Source organism: Coregonus lavaretus (genome assembly GCF_964263955.1).
Source record: "Coregonus lavaretus genome assembly, chromosome: 5".
Classification (NCBI taxonomy): Eukaryota; Metazoa; Chordata; class Actinopteri; order Salmoniformes; family Salmonidae; genus Coregonus; species Coregonus lavaretus.
The window spans coordinates 20,646,417-20,672,671 of NC_139992.1; the positions used below are offsets into that span (position 1 = coordinate 20,646,417).

The 26,255-nt window shown below is 42.8% G+C and overlaps 2 protein-coding genes across 2 annotated transcripts; one reads left to right on the forward strand and one right to left on the reverse strand.

The window, feature by feature from the left end:
- Positions 1–48: 48 nt before the first annotated feature.
- On the reverse strand, positions 49–14,543 carry LOC311129593 (guanylate-binding protein 2-like). The gene is made up of 11 exons (XM_084161934.1): positions 14,379–14,543; positions 6,620–6,835; positions 5,004–5,131; positions 4,157–4,266; positions 3,737–3,927; positions 3,293–3,535; positions 1,594–1,874; positions 1,070–1,282; positions 834–936; positions 499–692; positions 49–360 (listed from the first exon to the last, which is right to left on the reverse strand). Exons 2-11 carry the CDS (start codon positions 6,813–6,815, stop codon positions 139–141), a joined length of 1,881 nt encoding a protein of 626 aa, XP_084018060.1. The 5' UTR covers positions 6,816–6,835; positions 14,379–14,543; the 3' UTR covers positions 49–138.
- LOC311129595 (guanylate-binding protein 1-like) lies at positions 13,953–19,986 on the forward strand. Its single transcript, XM_084161936.1, has 9 exons — positions 13,953–14,060; positions 15,584–15,807; positions 15,997–16,124; positions 17,505–17,760; positions 18,278–18,520; positions 18,631–18,911; positions 19,024–19,236; positions 19,503–19,605; positions 19,896–19,986. The coding sequence occupies exons 2-9, from the start codon at positions 15,636–15,638 to the stop codon at positions 19,973–19,975; spliced, it is 1,476 nt and encodes a 491-aa protein (XP_084018062.1). The 5' UTR covers positions 13,953–14,060; positions 15,584–15,635; the 3' UTR covers positions 19,976–19,986.
- The last annotated feature ends 6,269 nt before the right edge of the window (positions 19,987–26,255 follow it).

Sequence of the window (26,255 nt, forward strand, 5' to 3'; positions counted from 1 at the left end):
TGCAAATTATTTATGAAAATGAAAAACCTTGACTGAGTACTTAACCTAAATCAATGAATCAACTATCAATAAATACCAATTCAGTCAATCCACATGTCTATAAGAATAACAGCTCATCATCCTCCTCGAGCACCAACATCAGAACCACTTTGACAACCATTTCACAGCCATTCCTCCTACTTTGGGAATTATTCCTGGAAGGAACAAGGTAGCTGCAGTCCCAACAGTATCCAGAGCTGTGCTCATAAATGAGGGGGTTTTCTGTTCCTCTTCTGCCTTCGCACCCTTAAGGGCATCTATCTCTCTTTGCATTTGGTGTGCTCGGTCATCAAACCCTTGCTGGAGAAGGTCGTTCTGCTCCTGAAATTACAAGGTTTGTTTTTACACATCACAGACAGTGTCACTAAAACAAAACAAATATACACATTTAATCTTACCCCTACAGTTACTGTAGTTTTAAAGTGTACTTTTCAATGTTTGTGTTTTTTTTATTCCTACCCTGAGTCTGGCCTGCAGAACTCTATCATGCTCTGCGACTGCATTTCTACTGTCTCTCTTCATCCTCTCCATCAGCTGGTTCACATTCTCCTCATATGTCCTCTGCTGGTCCACTCTCAACTTCTCCTGGACTTCCAGCTGCTCTTCCATGGCGCGATTCTCCCGTTCAGATGCTTCCCTTTTCGCTTTCTCCGCTGCAGAGAAAGATAGACAGAGTATGTGTGTGAGAGAGAGAGAGAAATATCAAAGAGAGCGAGAGGTAAGCCTCCATTTGGTGGTCATTAGAATGTTGTTGCCAGGTCATGGTGTGCATTTTCATGGTGACTGTATATCACCTTCTGCTCTCTGCTCAGCTTCACTGAGGGACTGGTCTGCTGACAGGATGGCCTGACCAATGCTGGCCTTCCTTTCCAAGTACTCCTTCAGTACCTCTTCAGCCTGGAACCACCACACATAATGTTTAACTTTCAACATCACATCAGTGCATTCATACCTCCTTTGAACAGCATCCACAAAACATGATAATTGCATACTGTCCTAAAATAGCTGAAGCATCACCTCCCCAACATACCTTCACTCCCCTGCCTCCCTCAGATCTGTATTCGCTGGTGGCCAGTTTCAGATCATTGCAGTACATTTTGTATCCTCCAGAGGTCATGTAGGAGCCATCCCTTATTTGCTCCTCCAGAGGGGCAAAGATCCATTCAATTTTGGACTTGCATGCCTTCTGGGACTCCTTGTAGTTCCTCTCACAGATCTTCTCGTACTCCTCCTGAAGCACTTTCTACAGAAAGGATAAGGCTGGTTCAGAATGTACCAGAACAAACCAGAATGTCTTGGTTCAGTTGAGGTAATAAACGGTGAGAAATCTGTCGATGTGCCCTTGAGCAAGGCACTTAACCCTAATTGCTTCTGTAAGTCGCTCTGGATAAGTGCGTCTGCTGAATGACTAAAATGTACATGTAAGTGTAGCATGAAGGGATAGCTCACCCAAATGACAAATTATCCTCCTCTTGTTAAATACATGCATCACTGAATTGACTTGACTCATTGAATTGAATTGACTCATTGAATATAGAATTTACACTCCCATACCATGAGCTCCAACTGGTACTTCTGGTCCTCGTCTTTAAAGGAGCTGTTGATGAATATGGCCACAGCCTCCTTCTCCATGACAGCATGCACTTCAGACAGCTCCTCTTGGGTCTCTGTGGGGTAGGCCACCCAGTCAGCCATGCCTCTCTGGTAGTGGGCCCTGGCCCTCTCGATGGCACTGGAGTTCTCAATCTGGGCCAGCGCCAACACAGCGTTGTCCAGGCAGGGGATCTGCCCACTCCGGATGGCAGACACATAAGTCTCTGCCAGGTTCCCCAGCACTGCAGGAGAGGGCAGGGAATCAGCATATCTGGTAGTTGTGGTACTAATGGTGGTAGTGCTGTAGTGGTCCTTGTATAGATGTAATGTAAGTATTAGAATTAGTAGTAATTTAAGTACTAATGGTGTTGGTAGTTGTACTGGTCATGGTGGTAGTAGTAGTAGTAGTAGTAGTAGTAGTAGTAGTAGTAGTAGTAGTAAAAATAGAGGAAATGGTTATACTAGCAGCAGTAGTGTAGTTATATTAGTGTAGTTGTTATCCTGGCTGTGTGGTGCCAATATAACAACCTCTCCCTCAACATGATCAAGACAAAGGAGATGATTGTGGACTACAGGAAGAAAAAAAAGAGGACTGAGCACGTTGAGGGAGAGGTTGTGGAACAGGTTGAGAGCTTCAAGTTGCTTCGTGTCCACATCACCAACAAACTATCATGGTCCAAACACACCAAGACAGCCGTGAAGAGGGCACGACAAAGCCTATTCCCCCTCAGGAGACTGAAAAGATTTGGCATGGGTCCTCAGATCCTCAAAAAGTTATACAGCTGCACCATTGAGAGCATCCTGACTGGTTGCATCACTGCTTGGTACGGCAACTGCTCGGCCTCCGACCGCAAGGCACTACAGAGGGTAGTGCGTACAGCCCAGTACATCACTGGGGTCAAGCTTCCTGCCATCCAGGACCTCTATACCAGGTGGTGTCAGAGGAAGGCCCTAAAAATTGTCAAAGACTCCAGACACCCTAGTCATAGACTGTTCTCTCTGCTACCGCACGGCAAGCGGTACCGGAGCGCCAAGTCTAGGTCCAAAAGGCTTCTTAACAGCTTCTACCTCCAAGCCATAGGACTCCTGAACAGCTAATCACGGCTACCCGGACTATTTGCATTGTCCCCCCACCCCACCCCCTTTCACGCTGCTGCTACTCTCTGTTTAATATCTATGCATAGTCAATTTAACTCTACCCACATGTACATATTACCTCAATTACCTCAACTAACCTGTGCCCCCGCACATTGACTGTACCGGTACCCCCTGATGCAGCTCAGTTGGTAGAGCATGGCGTTTGCAACACCAGGGTTGTGGGTTAGATTCCCACGGGGGGCCAGTATGAAAAACATAATGTAGGCACTAATTAACTGTAAGTCGCTCTGGATAAGAGCATCTGCTAAATGACTAAAATGTCAATGTAAATGTATAGCCTCCCTACTGTTATTTTATTTTACTGCTGCTCTTATTTTTTACTTAACACTTATTTTTCTTAAAACTGCATTGTTGGTTAAGGGCTTGTAAGAATTTCACTGTAAGGTCTACACCTGTTGTATTTGCCGCGTGTGACAAATAAAAAATTGGATTTGATTATTAAAAATCATTACCTACTTTCATAAGTGCTTTCCATCCTCAATATCAGTGTTTTAATACTCACGTCTGCCAGTAACTTTCAGGCCCTGTTTCAGGGTCTTGGTCTTGGCCTCCTTGAAGACATGGTCACAGAACTCCTTGGCTTGCTCCACAAAGGAGGGCTCCAGGTCAGCATCGGTCAGCTCCTCCATACGTCTCATTTTGTCTCTGCTGGCTGGCCTCTCAAACACAAAGCACCAGCGAGGAGAGAAATAGTTCCGCAGGCAGCTACGAGGCAGGTTGTATGTCTGATCTTTCTTACTATGACCTTTGTAAATTAAAGGAAAAGTACATCAATCAACAAATAAAATATGATTAACCATCACATTTTTTGTGGAAGAAATGCATTTAATATTTATTTATATCAAACGTGTCTTTTATAAAGGCATTGTCAACCTTGGTAAATTCAATCTAACCATGGTTTAGATTAAGAGATTAAGTTAGCTGCGCTAGCTGGTGTTCCCTTCACCTGTTTTCAGTTTAAGAGCGTTCTCCAGGTACTCATTGGCTGTGATGGGTATTCCATCAACCTCCAGGGTCAGGGTGAAATCTCTGACTGTCCACACAAAGGAAGGAAAGTAACGCAGGTACTCTGAAGATTCCTCCCCGTCTCGCTGGTTGGACTTCACCTTGATGTGCTCTGTCAGTTCTGTCACATAGCTGAAAAGGGTGGTGTTGAGGACTAAATGAAACCAGATATACTAACATACAGTATAGTGCTGAGCAATTAGCGCTTTTTGAGGTCGGTTCGGATGTTGAGGAGGAAATTAACCTAGACATACAACACTACACAGTAAACTGGTGTCTGGTTCAAAGAGTACGATAGAGTTCCTCGAACCAAATTAGACTACATCAATCTATATTTCTTTATAGGCCTGCTGAAGGATACTGTAGTTTCTCCAGGGCGTTGTTGTCGATGGTTCCCAGGCTGTTGTACACCAGAGTACTGCTGAGCAGGACAGCCAGGGAAAAGATCCAGTTGTCATTCTTCTCATCACCCTGCAGACACAACAGAAGGAACACATTGGTACTCTGTTCATACTAGAGTGGATTGGAATAAAGTCAGTAACGAAATGTCTACTCCATATGCCGTTTTATGGGCTCCCTACCTAAATAAAGGTCAAAGCTAGAATTCTTAATTGAAACATTAACAAAGCTTACAACCTGCCTCAGTTTTGGAGAAATGTAACCACTCAACTTCATAGACTGAGCTATGGATGCAATAACTCACCATCCATGATATCATAATTGTATTTTTTTAAATGATGTTTATTTACATTTACAAACATTGAAGTAAAACAAGCTTATATGTTGGGTTCTGATGGGGTACGACAGTTGAACTAAGCTCATGGGGCCTCATATATAAGTTATGTTCTTCAGAATCAATGGGTATATATCATTAATTTATAAGTCAGACATTATATACAGTTTACATTTTTAGTCATTTAGCAGACGCACTTATCCAGAGCAATTAGGGTTAAGTGCCTTGCTCAAGGGCACATCGACAAATTTTTCACCTAGTCGGCTCGGGGATTAGAACCAGCGACCTTTCGGTTACTGGCACAACGCAACGCAATGCTCTTAACCACTAAGCTACCTGCCGAAGACATCAGCCATCAGTACTAGACACAGTCCACTGAGATAACATGGGACTTTACCCATAGCAATGCTATCTGTCATCTAAACAATCTGAGCCATAAAAGGTTTTTGACAGAGAGTGAACTTTGACCTCCCACCTTCTCCACATCCCCCAGCCCCTCTGTATCCAGCAGCACCAGGGTGTGGTCTCTTTTTTCAGGATGAGGCACACACCACATCCAGATGCCCTTAGTTTTGGACTGGATGGTGGCTCCAAGGGCAAAACCTTGAGGACAGAGGATAAAAACTGTTCTTAGGACATTAAAATAAGGAATCTGTAAAGAGGCAGCTGGATGTAAATTGTTTACTCAAGGCAGCTGGTTTTCAGATTAACATTTTTGTCTAGTTATACTGTATATCATACTGACAGACTGAAAGTGAAACTAGCAGCCAGTGCAATACGCCACCATTTATCTACAGAACCCACCTTGAACAAATGGGGTCAGAACAAAATGTTTTTTTGATGTTTGCTCTGCTGTTTGGTTGTACTTTATGGTGTAAAACTGAAAGAGAAACTAACTGAGTTCCAGTTCAAATAAGGAAATCAGACAATTTAAATAAATTAATTACACCCTAATCTATGGATTTCACATGACTGGGAATACAGATATGCATCTGTTGGACACAGATACCTTAAAACAAAACAAAAGTAGGGGCGTGGATCAGAAAACTAGTCAGTATCTGGTGTGACCATCATTTGCCTCATGCAGCGCAACACATCTCCTTCGCATAGAGTTGATCAGGCTGTTGATTGTGGCCTGTGGAATGTTGTCCCACTCCTCTTCAATGGCTCTGCGAAGTTGCTGGATATATTTTATTTGATTTCACCTTTATTTAACTAGGCAAGTCAGTTAAGAACAAATTCTTATTTACAATGACGGCCTAAACCGGCCAAACCCGGACGACTGAGATGCAGTGCCTTAGACCGCTGCGCCACTCGGGAGGGAACTGGAACACGCCGTCGTACACGTCGATCCGGAGCATCCCAAAAATGCTCAATGAGTGACATGTCTGGTGAGTATGCAGAAGAACTGGGACATTTTCAGCTTCCAGGAATTGTGTACAGATTATTGCGACATGGGGCTGTGCATTATCATGCTGACACTAGGTGATGGCGGCGGATGAATGGCGCAACAATGGGCCTCAGTATCTCGTCATGGTATCTCTGTGCATTCAAATTGCCATTGATAAAATGCAATTGTGTTGGTTGTCAGTAGCTTATGCCTGCCCATACCATAACCCCACCGCCACCATGTGGCACTCTGTTCACAACGTTGACATCATCAAACCGCTCGCACACACGACACCATCTGCCTGATAAAGTTGAAACCGTGATTCATCTGTGAAGTGCACACTTCTCCAGCACGCCAGTGGCATTGTGTTGTGTGACAAAACTGCACATTTTAGTGTGGCCTTTTATTGTCCCCAGCACAAGGTGCACCTGTGTAATGATCATATGGTTGAATCAGCTTCTTGATATGCCACACCTGTCAGGTGGATGGATTATCTTGGCAAAAGAGGAATGCTAACTAACAGGGATGTAAGCAAATTTGTGCATTTCAGAGAAATAAGCTTTTTGTGCGTATGGACCATTTCTGGTATATTTTATTTAGGCTCATGAAACATGGGACCAACACTTTACATGTTGTGTTTATATGTTGGGGGGAACTTTGGTCGGACCATAGATTAAAAAATGCTTAGTGGATGTGCTCACCTTTCCTCTCCCCAGCCAGCTTGTTCATGAGGTAGGACTTGCCGGTGCGGTACAGCCCGACCACCGCCACCACTACCACATGCTGGTCAATCTGGTCCAGGATGTCCAGTGCACTGCGGACCACACGCAGCTTCCCATCACTGTCGTTCTCAATCAGACATACTGGTTCCTTCATGGATACTGTCTGGCCTGCCATGATGATGTCCTATAGAAACACTGGCAAAGAAACACATAAGAACTTTTGGTTAAGTAGGGCACTGTGTGTGTGTATCATAAGTCCCTCAACTTTGTTATTGCAATTAAATGTAAAGTGATTTAAGTGCCACAGGGGCTGGTGATATGACGTGAATCAAGGCTTATCATAACAGATTGGGTTGACAGTGACACAAAATAATTAAATTAATCTTAAAAATATACATATTTTAAATTGTTTCTCGGTTTCTTTCCACACGAGACTAGCCTAACGTTATATCACATTTTCTAGTTTACAAGAAACGGATACAATGTTGATCCATGAATTGTCTAAACATCAGACTGTTACCATGGTTAATCCATGGATAATCATTCCGACCGAAGTCGCCCTAAAAAAGGCGCAATAGTATTTTAACGGCATGTTGGTCCTTTTGGCGGTAGGAGGTGGAGATAGGGTATCCATACACTTAGGTTTACCCGACTTTGAGGCACCAGTTGGTTGTGTCACTTGTATTTTCAATCTCTTCACGCATTGCGGGGCGGACGGGTTTAGGGTCACTAAATATTGTGTGGCTTAAGGGCGGGTGTGTTGCGGCCGGGTTGAATAAAGAGACAATACCTTTAAAAAATCCATAAATGTTTAATTATTGTGCAATTTATATTAGGCTACATTTACGTTTTTCTTTCATTATTTTAGGCTATCTGGTATTAGTGCATAAGCCTAAACTTTAGGGTTTAATTGTACGTGTGCCAAATAGCCTACACAGCCAATCGCCAAATAATGCTTTTTGGAACGGGCAGAAAAAGTTAACGTCAATACAAGAAGGCAAAATGGACATGTTCAAAGTTTAATTCAATAAGACAAAAGCTGCGAAAGGAGACTTGAAAATAAAGAGATGGGAGGGACAGAAAGATAATGTTTGGAAAATATTTGGTGAAGTGGTAAAAGAGGATGATAGCAGTGCCGGCTATGCAGTTGCGATTTTAGCATGTAAATCTTGGTGGGGCAAACTCAAAGATTTTTTTTAGATGCATGCCAGCAAAGTGCCAACCGGTGCCCACAAACTGTTAGGGCCTACATAAAGCTTTCTTTTCAGCACCATGGAGTGAATCCTTACCGCTGCTACATCTGGCTATCAGCGGAGCCTAGTCTGGCAGCGAAACAGTTCATTCAGCCTCATTTAAAAAAACAAGGTTAAATCATGACGTTAGTGATCTTCTGGTCGTAGCTCTAGAAAGAGGCCCGAGTTCCCGACTTGGATTCCGAGTTAGATCACTGTTAGAAACTTATTTTCCCAGTCTAAACTTGTTTATTTCTGAGTTCCCAGTTGTCTTGAACTCACTGAAGTCTGAGATTTCCAGTTTCGAGTTTCCAGAGGTTTTGAACGCGGCAGAAGTCATGCTGGATTAACAGCATGGCCAATGTATTCAACCTTTTTTGGCCCATGGTGTGTTGCGAGTGAATGTTTATCCTTTTAAACTTGGAAAAGAGACCCTTAAACCCAGACTTGGACCACACACCCTCTCCACTGGATAGCAGGCTAGGGATTGCTTTGCAAAGCTTGCAGTCAGCCACTGATTCCTTCCAAACCACTCATTGTTGAATTTGCGATTTCCAACCTGCCGTTTTACGGGCTACTAACCAATTCTGCTATTTTGTGTGTTGTTTCACATTGTTTGTATCTTATTTTGTACATAATGTTGTTGCTACCGTCTCCCTATGGCCGAAAAGAGTTTCTGGATATCAGAACAGCGATTACTCACCTCGAACTGGATGAAGATATTTTCTTTAATGAGTCGGACGCGAAGGATATAGCGTTGCTCCCAGAGAATGCCTAAATCCCCGTCATTCGCATGAAGAAAATATGGAAATACACTACCGTTCAAAAGTTTGGGGTCACTTAGAAATGTCCTTGTTTTCGAAAGAAAAGCAATTTTTTGGTCCATTAAAATAACATCAAATTGAACAGAAATACAGTGTAGACATTGTTAATGTTGTAAATGGCTATTGTAGCTGGAAAGCTGATTTTTAATGGAATATCTACATAGGCGTACAGAGGCCCATTATCAGCAACCATCAGTCCTGTGTTCCAATGGCACGTTGTGTTTGCTAATCCAAGTTGATCATTTTAAAAGGCTAATTGATCTTTAGAAAACCCTTTTGCAATTATGTTAGCACAGCTGAAAACTGTTGTGCTGATTAAAGAAGCAATACAACTGGCCTTCTTGAGACTAGTTGAGTATCTGGAGCATCAGCAATTGTGGGTTAGATTACAGAATCAAAATGGCCAGAAACAAAGAACTTTCTTCTGAAACTCGTCAGTCTATTCTTGTTCTGAGAAATGAAGGCTATTCCATGCGAGAAATTGCCAAGAAATTGAAGATCTTGTACAACGCTGTGTACTACTCCCTTCACAGAACAGTGCAAACTGGCTCTAACCAGAATAGAAAGAGGAGTGGGAGGCACCGGTGCACAACTGAGCAAGAGGACAAATACATTAGAGTGTCCTCAACTGGCAGCTTCATTAAATAGTACCCGCAAAACACCAGTCTCAACGTCAACAGTGAAGAGGCGACTCCGGGATGCTGACCTTCTAGGCAGAGTTGCAAAGAAAAAGCCATATCTCAGACTGGCCAATAAAAACAAAATATTAAGATTGGCAAAAGAACACAGACACTGGACAGAGGAAGATTGGAAAAAAGTGTTACGGACAGACTAATCGAAGTTTGAGGTGTTCAGATCACAAAGAATAACATTTGTGAGACGCAGATCAAATGAAAAGATGCTGGAGGAGTGCTTGATGCCATCTGTCAAGCATGGTGGAGGCATTGTGATGGTCTGGGGGTGCTTTGGTGGTGGTAAAGTGGGAGATTTGTACAGAGTAAAAGGGATCTTGAAGAAGGAAGGCTATCACTCCATTTCCCAACGCCATGCCATACCCTGTGGACGGCGCTTGATTGGAGCCAATTTCCTCCTACAACAGGACAATGACCCAAAGCACAGCTCCAAACCATGCAAGAACTATTTAGGGAAGAAGCAGTCAGTGGGTATTCTGTCTATAATGGAGTGGCCAGCACAGTCACCGGATCTCAACCCTATTGAGCTGTTGTGGGAGCAGCTTGACCATATGGTACGTAAGAAGTGCCCATCAAGCCAATCCAACTTGTGGGAGGTGCTTCAGGAAGCATGGGGTGAAATCTCTTCAGATTACCTCAACAAATTGACAACAAGAATGCCAAAGGTCTGCAAGGCTGTTATTGCTGCAAATGTAGGATTCTTTGACGAATGCTAAGTTTGAAGGACACAATTATTATTTATATTAAAAATATTTATTTCTAACCTAATGCAGTTTGCTATATTTCCTATTCAAACTAATTTCATGAATGTTTTCATGGAAAACAAGGACATTTCTAAGTGACCCCAAACTTTTGAATGGTAGTGTACATGGGGCGGAGATTAGGTTGCCTTGTGAGAATTCGTTGGCAAGTGGGTAACCCGCCTCTACCATCTATTCTATTAGCCAACGCGCAATCACTGGAGAATAAACTGGATGAGCTCCATTCGAGACGATCCTACCAACGGGACATTAAAAACGATAATATCGTATGTTTCACCGAGTCGTGGCTGAACGACAACACAGATAATTTACAGTTGGCTGGGTTTTCTTTGCATCGGCAGGACAGAACAGCTACGTCCGGTAATACGAAGGGTGGAGGTGTGTGTCTATTTGTCAATAACAGCTGGTGCGCGATGTCTAATATTAAGATAGTCTCGAGGTATTGCTCGCCTGAAGTAGAGTACCCCGTGATAAGCTGTAGACCACATTAGCTTGAATTTTCGAGCTCTCCCAGTAGATTTTGTGATGACATAGTGTCCCCATGCGTGACAGAACACTGAGCCAATCACGGCACAACTAGAGAACATTACCAACCCCTACCATCTGAATTTTCCGCTAGCTGGCCCACCACCACAGAAAGCACTGAGCTAGGTTGAAACACCTGCATTTTGGAGCTGCCTTACTCAAGAAAGCAAAAAAGAGACCATGTTTGCATGTGCTGTATTAAATAACTCTATAATTTTTTTAAACATTATTTGCAAACTGATATGTGACACGTCATAACGCCAAAATAACATGCAAAACCGGCATATATACATATATATATATATACACAGTTGAAGTCGGAAGTTTACATATACTTAGGTTGGAGTCAATAAAATTTGTTTTTCAACCACTCCACAAGTTTCTCGTTAACAAACTATAGTTTTGGCAAGTCGGTTAGGACATCTACTTTGTGCATGACACAAGTAATTTTTCCAACAATTGTTTACAGACAGATTATTTCACTTATAATTCACTGTATCACAATTCCAGTGGGTCAGAAGTTTACATACACTCAGTTAACTGTGCCTTTAACGGCTTGTAAAATTCCAGAAAATGATGTCATGGCTTTAGAAGCTTCTGATAGACTAATTGACATCATTTGAGTCAATTAGAGGTGTACCTGTGGATGTATTTCAAGGCCTACCTTCAAACTCAGTGCCTCTTTGCTTGATATCATGAGAAAATCAAAAGAAATCAGCCGACCTCAAAAAAAAAATGGTAGACCTCCACAAGTCGGGTTCATCCTTGGGAGCAATTTCCAAACGCCTGAAGGTACCACGTCATCTGTATGAACAATAGTACGCAAGTATAAACACCATGGGACCATGCAGCCGCCATACCGCTCAGGAAGGAGACACGTTCTGTCTCCTAGAGATTAATGTACTTTGGTGCAAATCAATCCCAGAACAACAGCAAAGGACCTTGTGAAGATGATGGAGGAAACAGGTACAAAAGTATCTATATCCACAGTAAAACAAGATCTATATCGACATAACCTGAAAGTCCGCTGAGCAAGGAAGAAGCCACTGCTCCAAAACCGCCATAAAAAAGCCAGACTACGGTTTGCAACTGCACATGGGGACAAAGATTGTACTTTTTGGAGAAATGTCCTCTGGTCTGATGAAACAAAAATAGAACTGTTTGGCCATAATGACCATCGTTATGTTTGGAGGAAAAAGGGGCAGGCTTGCAAGCCGAAGAACACCATCCCAACCGTGAAGCACGGTGAGGAAGGAAAATGATGTGGATATATTGAAGCAACATCTCAAGACATCAGTCAGGAAGTTAAAGCTTAGTCGCAAATGGGTTTTTCAAATGGACAATGACCCCAAGCATACTTCCAAAGTTGTGGCAAAATGGCTTAAGGACAACAAAGTCAAGGTATTGGAGTGGCCATCACAAAGCCCTGACCTCAATCCTATAGAAAATATGTGGGAAGACCTGAAAAAGCGTGTGCGAGCAAGGAGGCCAACAAACCTGACTCAGTTACACCAGCTCTGTCAGGAGGAATGGGCCAAACTTCACCCAACTTATTGTGGGAAGCTTGTGGAAGGCTACCCGAAACGATTGACCCAAGTTAAACAATTTAAAGGCAATGCTACAAAATACTAATTGAGTGTATGTAAACTTCTGACCCACTGGGAATGTGATGAAAGAAATAAAAGCTGAAATAAATCACTCTCTACTATTATTCTGACATTTCACATTCTTAAAATAAAGTGGTGATCCTAAGTGACCTAAGACAATAGGAATATTTACTAGGATTAAATGTCAGGAATTGTGAAAAACTGAGTTTAAAATGTATTTGTCTAAGGTGTATGTAAACTTCCGACTTCAACTGTATACAGTACCAGTCAAAAGTTTGGACACACCTACTAATTCAAGGGTTTTTCTTTATTTTTACTATTTTCTTCATTGTAGAATAATAGTGAAGACATCAAAACTATGAAATAACACATATATAGTAACCAAAAAAGTGTTAAACAAATCAAAATATATTTGAGATTCTTCAAATAACCACCCTTTTGCCTTGATGACAGCTTTGCACACTCTTGGCATTCTCTCAACCAGCTTCACCTGGAATGCTTTTCCAACAGTCTTGAAGGAGTTCCCACATATGCTGAGCACTTGTTGGCTGCTTTTCCTTCACTCTGCTATCCGACTCATCCCAAACCATCTCAATTGGGTTGAGGTCGGGGGATTTAGGCCTGATTTACACAATCCCCTCTGAACAGTTGATGTTGAGATGTGTCTGTGACTTGAACTCTGTGAAGCTTTTATTTGGGCTGCAATTTCTGAGGCTGGTAACTCTAATGAACTTATCCTCTGCAGCAGAGGTAACTCTGGGTCTTCCATTCCTGTGGCGGTCCTCATGAGAGCCAGTTTCATCATAGCGCTTGATGGTTTTTGCGATTGCACTTGAAGAAACATTCAAAGTTCTTGACATTTTCCGTTTTGACCTTCATGTCTTAAAGTAATGATGGACTGTCGTTTCTCTTTGCTTATTTGAGCTGTTCTTGCCATAATATGGACTTGGTCTTTTACCAAATACGGCTTTCTTCTGTATAACTTGCCACAACACAACTGATTGGCTCAAACTCATTAAGAAGGAAAGAAATTCCAGAAATTAACTTTTAAGAAGGCCCACCTGTTAATTGAAATGCATTCCAGGTGACTACCTCATGAAGTTGGTTGAGAGAATGCCAAGAGTGTGCAAAGCTGTCATAATATATATTTTGATTTGTTTAACACTTTTTGGGTTACTACATGATTCCATATGTGGTATTTCATAGTTGTGATGTCTTCACTTTTATTCTACAATGTAGAAAATAGTAAAAATAAAGAAAAACCCTTGAATGACTAGGTGTGTCCAAAACGTTTGACTGGTAGTGTATATACATATATTTTTGTTTGTTTCCTAAACAGGTGGGGCTGAAAACAGGTGCCCCACCTGCGCATGAAGCACACCAACTCAACAGTAGCCGAATGTAGACATTTACATTTTAGTCATTTAGCAGACGCTCTTATCCAGAGCGACTTACAGTTTAGTGAATACATATTTATTTTTTATTTATTTTTTATACTGGCCCCCCGTGGGAATCGAACCCACAACCCTGGCGTTGCAAACGCCATGCTCTATCAACTGAGCTACATCCCTGGCGGCCATTCCCTCCCCTACCCTGGACGAGGCTCGGCCATATTGTACAAGTTTTTGTCATGTGCGAATTGCATCAGTATTGAAAATTAAAACAGATATCAACCATGTAGGCCTACAGACCAGCGTACTGAAATCAGGCTAATAAAACGTCCCTGTGGATATTCTCTCAGATTACCTCCTACATAAGGACAAAACCAGCAGACAACAGGTAAAGTACGTTCAAATGAAGTTAATTCAACAGTCTGACTTGTGATGGAACTGTTCACAAAAAGTGAGCCTACATGAGAGTGACGAGAGAGGAGTCTTCCACTGCCGGATTCGTAGAGGCTACCCCATGAATAGTTCATGAATAGTTCTGAATGTGCTTGCACGCAGACGCGTGGTTATCCAATCAATTACTTAAACGCAAATGTTTTGTTGTAAAAAATATTATTTCACCAGCCTACAGTACAACATGCACATCAATACGTATGTATCATATAGTAAAAAAGCTCAAATTCAGCCGTGCAAGAGAGTTTAGGCTTACCTCCGCAACGCTGTACAGTGCGGTTGTTGTTCAGTCTGTGGTCTGCGTTGGAAGGCAAAACAGATCCGCGATTATATTGAAACTGAAAGTGTTTCTCTTATGTTTAAAATTGAGTTTCCGGGAAAGCACGACGTTTATTACAAACAGTCCCTGCTCTGCTGCAGTGATCCGTTATCTGACCTATGCCGCATTCAAGTGCTGGTAGGTACTAGGAACTCAGAAATGTTCGACTTACAAACGGGTTGAACGCGGAATATGTATAACCAACACGTATGGCGCGTTCAAGTGCTGGTAGGTACTAGGAACTCAGAAATGTTCGACTTACTAACGTGTTGAACGCGGAATATGTATAACCAACACGTATAACTACAACCAGTTAGCAAGTCGAACATTTCCGAGTTTCCTAGTTCCAACTAGCACTTGAACGCAGCACTATTCCTACCTAGAACAATAGCCCGATAATTGCCTCGATAACGCCATTCACACAATTTAACATTTTGTTGATTCATTAAAAAGTCGGATATGTCAGTTCCATCCCTTATTTGACTGGTGAAAATAAGTGAAGAAAAATAATATTAGTGGCAACTTTCACTTTCTGTATCTGCAGCCAAATGGGTGCCACTAGTTACCACAGCCACAAAGTCATAATCCTCGCCTATTTTTTATAATTTCACTTCTTAAAATGTGATTTTAAACCTAACCTTAACCACACTGCTAACATTATGCCTAAACCTAAATTAAGACCAAAAGGCACATTTTTGTTTTCATGAAATTGTATGATTATAGACTATTTAGACTTTGTGGCTGTGGTAACTAGTGGAAACCCCCTTAAATAGATACTCTAAAGTGCGGCGTCCGTTTTGTCATTTTACAGTTGGTTTGAAGCGGGCTTTTGGAGAAGTCGTTTATGTGAGTAGGCTACGATCGACGAATGCTTTTCCATAGCAGGAAACAATTAAATGTTTGAAGACGAATTTCGTAATGAAATTGAAGCTGACATTGGACAATATTTTTACTTCATTAACAATATTTTCTATGCATATGGCCAGGCTGTTTAATTGTGCAGACCTTCTTAATAATATTTTTTACATAGGACTACTGCATAGGCTAGGCTATATTCACATTGTGAGCTTAATTTATAGAAGGAATCGATAATTATATCAATCATTCACCTGAACTATATTTAATTAATCATTTTATTATAGATTGAATATTTCTGGGAGCTGTAGGGTAATCATCCTGTGAAGCCACTTGACCATGGATTCCCCAATGTGCCTGGTCGAAAACGCCGACGGCGAGCTTCATGTAGTTCCTGGGGCCATCAAGTACCTGATGGGACTGAACCAGCAAGTCGTAGTGGTGGCGGTGGTGGGGCTGTACCGCACCTGCAAGTCCTACCTCATGAACAAGCTGGCTGGAAAGAGAAAAGGTGAGACAGAGAGACTGACTGATGCTGAGAGACATATCTGAATTCATAAACTGGTTTGGGCGTCATCTGTGCCTCAATATTCAATTCCCAATTCATTGAAAATATGTTTTGCATCAGTGCATTTGTTTAAAAAGAAAAAATGTATTCAATTTTGTTCTTTTTAAAATGGTCTTTGAAATGTTGATTTAGGTTTTGCCCTGGGAGCCACCATCCAATCCAAGACTAAGGGAATCTGGATGTGGTGTGTGCCTCATCCTGAAAAAAGAGATCACACCCTAGTGCTGCTGGATACAGAGGGGCTGGGAGACGTGGAGAAGGTAAGAGGTCAAAGTTCAGTCTCTTTACAATCCACATTAATAATCCAGCACAGTGAACAAATTTCTAAACACACATACACTACATGACCAGAGTATGTGGACACCTGCTCGTCGAACATCTCATTCCAAAATCATGGGCATTAATATGGAGTTGGTCCCCCTTTGCTGCTTTAACAGCTTCCACTCTTCTGGGAAGGCTTTCCACTAGATGTTGGAACATTGCTGCGGTGACTTGCTTCTATTCAGCCACAAGAGCATTAGTGAGGTCGGGCACTGATGTTGGGCGATTAGGCCTGGCTCGCAGTCAGCGTTCCAATTCATTCCAAAGGTGTGTGATGGGGTTGAGGTCAGGGCTCTGTGCAGGCCAGTCAAGTTCTTCCACACCTATCTCGACAAAACATTTCTGTATGGACCTCGCTTTGTGCACGGGGGCATTGTCATGCTGAAACAGGAAAGGGCCTTCCCCAAACTGTTGCCACAAAGTTGGAAGCACAGAATCGTCTAGAATGTAATTGTATTCTGTAACGTTAAGATTTCCCTTCACTGGAATTAAGGGGCCTAGCCCACACCATGAAAAACAGCCCCAGACCATTATTCCTCCTCCACCAAACTTTCCAGTTGGCACTATGCATTCGGGCAGGTAGCGTTCTCCTGGCATCCGCCAAACCCAGATTCGTCTGTCGGACTGCCAGATTCATCACTCCAGAGAACGCATTTCCACTGCTCCAGAGTCCAATGGCGGCGAGCTTTAAACCACTTCAGCCAACGCTTGGCATTGCGCATGTTGATCTTAGGCTTGTGTGCGACTGCTTGGCCATTGAAACCCATTTCATGAACCTCCCGATGAACAGTGCTTTTGCTGTCATTACTTCCAGAGGTAGTTTGGAACTCTGTAGTGAGTGTTGCAACTGAGGACAGGCAATTTTTATGCGCTATGCGCTTCAGCACGCGGTGGTCCCGTTCTGTGAGCTTGTGTGGCCTACCATTGCGCGGCTGAACCGTTGTGTTGTTGCTCCTAGACGTTTCCACTTCAAAATAACAACACTTACAGTTCACCTGAGCAGCTCTAGCAGGGCAGAAATTTGGAAGTCCCTCTCATATTGAAAGTGAAAGTGCTGTATGTTTGTATATTTATTTGACGCTGAGCAATATGTCCTTATAGACCCAAAGCAATACATTGTGTTACTGACAGCGTTAATTACGTGTTTGCAGAATGTTGGAACACACTGTACTTTGTTGGATCCATTCCCTTAGGGGTCACTCAGTGCATGTGGACACAGTCCATTCAAAAAGAAACGGAAACTTCTTTGCTATAACTGTTGTACAGCAAGTCCTTGTACAACTGTAGCAGGCAATGCTGACACACATTGTTTTGTTTAGACCTTTTGTAGCTTTCATCAGTCAATCCTCAACCGGCCCTATAGATATGTGAGTGAGCTAACAGAGCGGATCAAGGTGAATTCTTCCAGTGCAGCTTCATCCTCTCACAATGAGGAGGAAGGAGGGGACACCCAGTTTGTGCAGTTCTTTCCTCATTTTGTGTGGGCAATCAGAGATTTCACTCTACTACTCGAGATCGATGGCAGAAACGTCACCGAAGATGGGTATCTGGAGCATTCCCTGGAACTCAGAAAAGGTGATATTAGCACTAGCCACCACCCCAATGATCAACTGTGCACAATGTCTCTCCATAGAATAGTGCACCATGAACAGTTATACAGTTGGAATAAACATTATCTCACAAAGAACATAGGGGTTGAAAAACAAGATGATTGATATTGGCTCTGACTGTGTCTAAATGACCTATTATTAAATAATTCCTATGAAAATGTATTGTCGGATTACACTCATAATCAAACAGACTAATAAAGTTAATGACATTATTTTATCCGGTTTGTTTATTGGTCATAAAGTATTCTACATTATGTTAATTGAAGCATATCTCTTGATATGCTTGTCTGTTAATGATTGTGTTTTTGGATGGTGAACTTTAAGGGCCTGCCTCCCAGCCACAGATTAGGCCTCCCAGACGAGATTCTCCATTGAACACACTTTTTTGTCCAGCCCAGGATAAGGCCTAATCTGTATCTGGGAAACCAGCCCTAAAAATTGTGTAATGTCTACTATAATGGTGAATGCTGACTATCATTCAGGTGGGGGTAGAAAGAACCTGATGTACAACCTCCCACGAGAGTGCATCCGGAACTACTTCCCCTCGCGCAAGTGCTTTGTATTCCCCACCCCTACAACTCCTGCCAACATGCCCCGCCTGGATTCCATGGATGAGGTTGACCTCTGTGGAAGCTTCCGAACGGTTGCAGATACTTTCTGCCGTTTCATTTCCCAGGAGAGCTGTACAAAAACTGTGAAAGGGGGCCACAAAGTTACCGGAAGAAGTAAGTCAAATATCTGCAGATTCTGCACAGATGCATTGAATGTAGCCTATGTTATTGTCCCACCAAATGTATACACTTATATTTTTCTTCCCGCCTCTAACTGATTGCAGTGCTTGGCTACTTGGTTAACACCTATGTGGAGACCATAGCCAAAGGCCCTGTGCCCTGTCTGGAGAATGCGGTGCTGGCCATGGCTCAAATTGAGAACCAGGCTGCTGTGGATGAGGGCCTGGCGGTGTACCAGAGGGGCATGGAGGTGGTAAAGGCCTTATTCCCAGTGGACATGGGTCAGATTTCAACTCATCACCTCCGCTCAGACCACCAGGCCATACAGGCGTTCATGAACCGATCTTTCAAAGACAAAAATTGGGATTTCTTGAAAGCGTTAGCGGTAAGCGTCATCATTTGAGATCTGTGCCTGGGACAAACACTGACTTAGTTCTTAACTCTGTCAAGGACCACTTTTTACAAATGCTTCCCTAAACAAGTCTCAACTCTTACAGGTGGCCATTGCAAAGCACTACGCTGACCTTCTCCTCCAGAACGAGGATGCCTCAGAGAAGAAGTGTGCGGCCCTTCTGGAGAAACGGTCTACTCCGATGGCCCAGAAGATTAAGGAGGGGATTTACGCCACACCTGGAGGATATGAGCTTTACTGCAATCACTATGACAACATGGTGGCACAGTACCGGGCTGAGCCCGAAAAAGGAGTTAGGGTAAGAGCTTCGAACTGAATCCTTGCTAGGGCTGAAACATACATCAAAAAATCCATATTGAACACTGGAGCTGTTCTCATCTTTCAGGCTGATCCACTCAGTTTCAATGTCGTAGATGACTTGCTGTTCTTTCTATCAACCTCTAATGTTACTGTTATGTTATGATTTACAGTAGCTTCCATCATGTATTTTTAGGCATTCTACAACATCATACCAGAAACATCAAACAATGATAAACATGTAGCCTTTGGGGGTGTTTTCTGCAGACTGGGGATATTCTGGAGCAATTCCTGAGGGAGAAGAGTCTAGAGAAGAGTTCCATTCTGCAAGCTGACAAAAAACTGACCGAAAATGAGAAAAAGATCCACAGTAAGTCCAAAATATAGCATGGGATGTTATTTTCTGGTTGAATTCAGGTTTTTGGTTGGAGTGACTTCTCACAATAAATTGGTGATAATCTTGCACATGCACTAAGTCAACATAGATCTGGGATGTTTGAAAGAGTACGTATGCGGGCTAAAGTTTAACCTAAAACGTATGGCCTACTCCAGAACTTGGAAAAGATCAGGGGCTGTCTGTTGCCTCCATATGAGAGAGAACATGAGTAGTCTAGAAGCTAGAATATTTTCCTACCTCAACTCTTCCTTTGGACCTTGCAGAGGAGAAGGAGAGATCAGCTGTGCTGGAGCAGGAGAAGAAGGCTGCTGAAGAGAAACGGGCGGAGATGGATTTACCATGACTGGGAATACAGATATGCATCTGTTGGTCACAGATACCTTAAAAAAAAGGTAGGGGCATGGATCAGAAAACCAGTCAGTATCTTGTGTGACCACCATTTGCCTGATGCAGCCTTACACATCTCCTTTGCATAGAGTTGATCAGGCCGTTGAGTGTGGCCTGTGGAATGTTGTCCCACTCCTCTTCAATGGCTGTGCGAAGTTGCTGTATATTGGCGGGAACTGGAACAAGCTGTCGTACACGTCGATCCAGAGCATCCCAAACATGCTCAATGGGTGACATGTCTGGTGAGTACGCAGGCCATGGAAGAACAGGGACATTTTCAGCTTCCAAGAAATGTGTACAGATCCTTGCGACATGGGGTCGTGCATTATCATGCTGAAACATGAGGTGATGGCGGCGGATTAATGGCACGAAAATGGTCCTCAGGATCTCGTAACAGTATCTCTGTGCATTCAAATTGTCAGTAGCTTATGCCGGACCATACCATAACCCCACCGCCACCATGGGGCACTCTGTTCACAACGTTGACATCAGCAAACTGCTCGCCGACACGACACCATACATGCTGTCTCCCTGTACAGTTGAAACTGGGATTCATCCGTGAAGAGCACACTTCTCCAGCGTGCCAGTGGCCATCGAAGGTGAACATTTGCTCACTGAAGAAGGTTACGACGCCAAACTGCAGTCAGGTCAAGACCCTGTTGAGGACGACGAGCACGCAGATGAGCTTCCCTGAGACAGTTTGTGAAGAAATTATTCTGTTGTGCAAACCCACAGTTTCATCAGCTGTCCGGGTGGCTGGTCTTAGACGATCCCGCAGGTGAAGAAGCCAGATGTGGAGATCCTAGGCTGGTATGGTTACACGTGGTCTGCAGTGTTGAGGCCAATTAGACGTACTGCCAAATTCTCTAAAACGACGTTTGAGGCGGCTTATGGTAGAGAAATTAACATTTAGTTACAGTGGGGAGAACAAGTATTTGATACACTGCCGATTTTGCAGGTTTTCCTACTTACAAAGCATGTAGAGGTCTGTCATTTTTATCATAGGTACACTTCAACTGTGAGAGACGGAATTTAAAACAAAAATCCAGAAAATCACATTGTATGATTTTTAAGTAATTAATTTGCATTTTATTGCATGACATAAGTATTTGATCACCTACCAACCAGTAAGAATTCCAGCTCTCACAGACCTGTTAGTTTTTCTTTAAGAAGCCCTCCTGTTCTCCACTCATTACCTGTATTAACTGCACCTGTTTGAACTCATTACCTGTATAAAAGACACCTGTCCACACACTCAATCAAACAGACTCCAACCTCTCCACAATGGCCAAGACCAGAGAGCTGTGTAAGGACACCAGGGATAAAATTGTAGACCTGCACAAGGCTGGGATGTGCTACAGGACAATAGGCAAGCAGCTTGGTGAGAAGGCAACACGTGTTGGCGCAATTATTAGAAAATGGAAGAAGTTCAAGATGACGGTCAATCACCCTCGGTCTGGGGCTCCATGCAAGATCTCACCTCGTGGGGCATCAATGATCATGAGGAAGGTGTGGGATCAGCCCAGAACTACACGGCAGGACCTGGTCAATGACCTGAAGAGAGCTGGGACCACAGTCTCAAAGAAAACCATTAGTAACACATTACGCCATCATGGATTAAAATCCTGCAGCGCACGCAAGGTCCCCCTGCTCAAGCCAGCGCATGTCCAGGCCTTCTGAAGTTTGCCAATTACCACCTGGATGATCCAGAGGAGGAATGGGAGAAGGTCATGTGATCTGATGAGACAAAAATATAGCTTTTTGGTGTAAACTCCACTCGCCGTGTTTGGAGGAAGAAGAAGGATGAGTACAACCCCAAGAACACAATCCCAACCTTGAAGCATGGAGTTAGAAACATCATTCTTTGGGGATGCTTTTCTGTAAAGGGGACAGGACGACTGCACCGTATTGAGGGGAGGATGGATGGGGCCATGTATCGCGAGATCTTGGCCAACAACCTCCTTCCCTCAGTAAGAGCATTGAAGATGGGTCGTGGCTGGTCTTCCAGCATGACAACGACCTGAAACACACAGCCAGGGCAATTAAGGAGTGGCTCCGTAAGAAGCATCTCAAGGTCCTGGAGTGGCCTAGCCAGTCTCCAGATCTGAACCCAATAGAAAATCTTTGGAGGGAGCTGAAAGTCCGTATTGTCCATTGACAGCCCCGAAACCTGAAGGATCTGGAGAAGGTCTGTATGGAGGAGTGGGCCAAAATCCCTGCTGCAGTGTGTGCAAACCTGGTCAAGACCTACAGGAAACGTATGATCTCTGTAATTGCAAACAAAGGTTTATGTACCAAATATTAAGTTCTGCTTTTCTGATGTATCAAATACTTATGTCATGCAATAAAATGCAAATTAATTACTTAAAAATCATACAATGTGATTTTCTGGATTTTTGTTTTAGATTCCGTCTCTCACAGTTGAAGTTTACCTATGATAAAAATTACAGACCTCTACATACTTTGTACGTAGGAAAACCTGCAAAATCGAAAGTGTATCAAATACTTGTTCTCCCCACTGTATCTGGCTACAGCTCTGGTGGACATTCCTGCAGTCAGCATGCCAATTGCACGCTCCCTCAAAACTTGAGACATCTGTGGCATTGTGTTGTGTGACAAAACTGCACATTTTAGAGTGGCCTTTTATTGTCCCCTGCACAAGGTGCATCTCTGTAATGATCAGGCTGTTTAATCAGCTTCTTGATATGCCACACCTGTCAGGTGGATGGACTATCTTGGCAAAGAAGAAATGCTCACTAACAGGGAAGTAAACAAATTTGTGCACACAATTTGAGAGAAATAAGCTTTTTGTGCGTGTGGAAAATTTCTGGGATCTTTTAATTCAGCTCATGAAATATGGGACCAACACTTTACATGTTGCGTTCATATTTTTGATCAGTATACTATTTATGTCTTATATTCTTTGAGAACGTTGTCTATTGAAGCAAAATATAATTCATATGGATATTATTTCATTTGAAAACATAACCAATCTCTGAAGTTGTATATAAAATGCATATGAGTTTATATATAAATACATTGTTTTGAATTCACTTTGAATCTGTTAGTGTTTATGTAAGTAGTAGTAGTCTGTTACTGACTCGCATCTGGAAAACCCCATTTATGCCTTCGTTGCCTGACGCTTATCTTTTTGTTATTTTTGTTATTTATTTTATTGAATATTAAAACATACAATCTACCTGCAGTGAAGCCACTCAACATTTACATTACATTCAGTCATCTAAAAGACTCCCATCCACAGCGACCCACAAAATCAACCAGGGTCAACGCCCTGCCCAAGGGCACGTCGACAGATCTCCCACCAAGTCAAAATGGGGACCCGAACCAGCGACCTATCGGCCACCGGCCCAAGCTCCCAACCGCCAGGCCAACAACCCTCCAAGATCCCCCGACAGCTGCCCCTCAACCATCCAAGACGCCCCCCCCCCCCGCCCCAAAAAAACCTCTCCCTCCAACCCACCAGAGAGCGATAGATAGCAAGCTCCATGAGCAGGAAAAGCTGATGGCTAAGGGCTTCACAGAGAAAGAGGCAGCCAAGAAGGAGGAGATACAGAGCCTGAGAGAGAAGGAGGAGGCCAAGCGCGAGGAGAAGGAAGGGCAGTCTTGTAACTTCAGAGCCATAGCACAGGGTGTCATAGAGAGTGTCAGCAATGGCTTAGGTCACTACTTTAACTATAGGAAAGCCTGTGAGAAACGCAAAGCAGTTGTGATAAAGGAGCGAGTCAGATCCACTCTCAAACTCAAATCAGGTAATGTTGGCAGTATCCCTGATATGGAGCGCATGACACTCAAGCAAGACAAGACGACCACGCCCAAACTCAAAATGGGAGCAGTTAGCAACTCTAAAGACAATAAAACTCTGCCCAAAGTCAACACAGGTACAACTGGCAAAAGCCCTGGCTCAGAGTTCTAAAGGATGCGCCAGAGAATGGTCAATGGTCCAGATCAGCAGCCACACCTTTCTCCAGTCTCATCATTAACCAGAAGAGCCCAGTAAACTACTAGGAAATAGTGCAACAGAAACACTGCTGTGCAACAATGGTACAATGGGGCCAAACCAGCTGTCTCTTCACAGAAGTCAGTTCCTCAGTTTATAACCATTAATTTCTCATTCTGATAACCTTTAAATATTATTAAATGTTATTATAGATCAGTCTTAGAATTGGAGAGTTAAGATGTGTGCTTTCTTTTGTTCTTGGATGTAGGGTAAAATAAATGAGCTTGCTGAACTTGTCTAGAGGTCAAATGTGTTCTATATTACACGTAAGGCTAGAATGGAACTGCTCATATTCAACGCGCTTTTCACTTAAGGGTTGACCATTATCATCTTTTGAGATTGTTGTTTGAATAAACCTTGCTTCATCTCTATTCGATAACTTTTCATATTTTCTCTGATAGTGAAAATGGATAAAGCTAAGCTTGTTTTAATAGAGATATTGATCAATGGGGAGAACTGATGAGCTGAACACCCCCAGCTGAATCTCTACATGGAAACATAAGCACAGGCATTCACATGAAAAAGAGACATATCCTGTTTTTCAGTCACCTTATATCAATTTAATCAAATACAAACAAGAGTACATCAGCAGCAGGACAACAAGAGGAACTGTAAATATGTAATGTAATGAATACATATCTCTACTCAGATGACCTGTACCAAGATCAGCTTTAGGGCCAGGACGAGACATGTAGGAATGATTTTCATATAGACTACTGATCTTCATTAGTCTGCTGCTTGGACACACCACGCACATGAAGGAGTTAGCCACTTACTTTGACAAACAGATATACTATACTGTAACCTGCTGAAAAAAACAGCATAGACCAGCATAGGCTAGTGACCAGCCTTCGTTGTGTTTTCTCTGGTGGTCAGCCTTTGTTGTCGTTTTGCTGGTGACCAGTCTTTGTTGTGTTTTGGACACTGGTCACCCGCACAACCTGCATCATTTTACATTATGCTGGCTTGCAAAGTGATGTCTACTTCCTATTAGAATCCAGCCTGAGTGGGGCTAGCCAACAATTGGGACTTTTATTCACCCACAATCTACATTCAGAATGACTGTCAGGATCAGAAGGATGACTAAATGGGACTACCTAAACCAACTAAATGGGAACAACCATTTCAATAACGGTGCAATAAATCCAACTAACAGATTGGTTTAGTTTAGAAAAAAGTATGTTATTTATCTTTGTGTAGCATAAAATTAATTAATTAATTAATCAATCAATGTACATGCAAAAACACAGATATTGAAACAAAATGTTTTAAGATATCAGGCGGTCAGAGGAAGGCCCTCAAAATTGTCAAAGACTCCAGCCACCCTAGTCATAGACAGTTCTCTCTGCTACCGCACGGCAAGCGGTACCGGAGCGCCAAGTCTAGGTCCAAAAAGCTTTTCAACAGCTTCTACCCCCAAGCCATAAGACTCCTGAACAGCTAATCATGGCTACCCGGACTATTTGCACCCCCACCCCATCTTTTTACGCTACTGCTACTCTGTTAATTATTTATACATAGTCACTTTAACTCTACCCACATGTACATATTACATCAACTACCTCAACTAGCCGGTGCCCCCCGCACATTGACTCTGCACCGTTACCCCCCTGTATATATAGCCTCCCTACTGTTATTTTATTTTACTTCTGCTCTTTTTTTCTCAACACTTTTTTGTTGTTGTTGTTGTTTTATTTTACTTTTTTATTAAGAAATAAATGGATTGTTGGTTAAGGGCTGTAAGTAAGCATTTCACGGTAATGTCTACACCTGTTGTATTCGATGCATGTGGCAAATAAAATTTGATTTCATTTGATATCAAACTGCAATAGAGCATGCTGGAAAATATGATAATGATGGGTGTGGTTTTGTCAACCTGCTTGACCAGCTAGATAAACAAAACTCAACTGGCGGACCGCGGTCCGGGTCCGGACATAGAGAAGGGTCAATACGGACCGAACAACATCGCATTTAGTTATATCAAAGTGAATACATTATTTTTAAGACAGCTTTCAAAAATCAACTGGGCGCCGCAGCCTCTCTAACTCAGCAACCTCTCTTTCTCTCTCTCTCTCTCTCTCTCGAAGCAAACCCCACCTCTACTAGTTCACCGTCTAATCCAATCGTGTGGTTATATGCAAATACACGAGGCCGCGTTTTACCCAATCACATAAATGCAAATATCCTCTGCGGAACCTCGGGACAAGCAGGCAGAAAG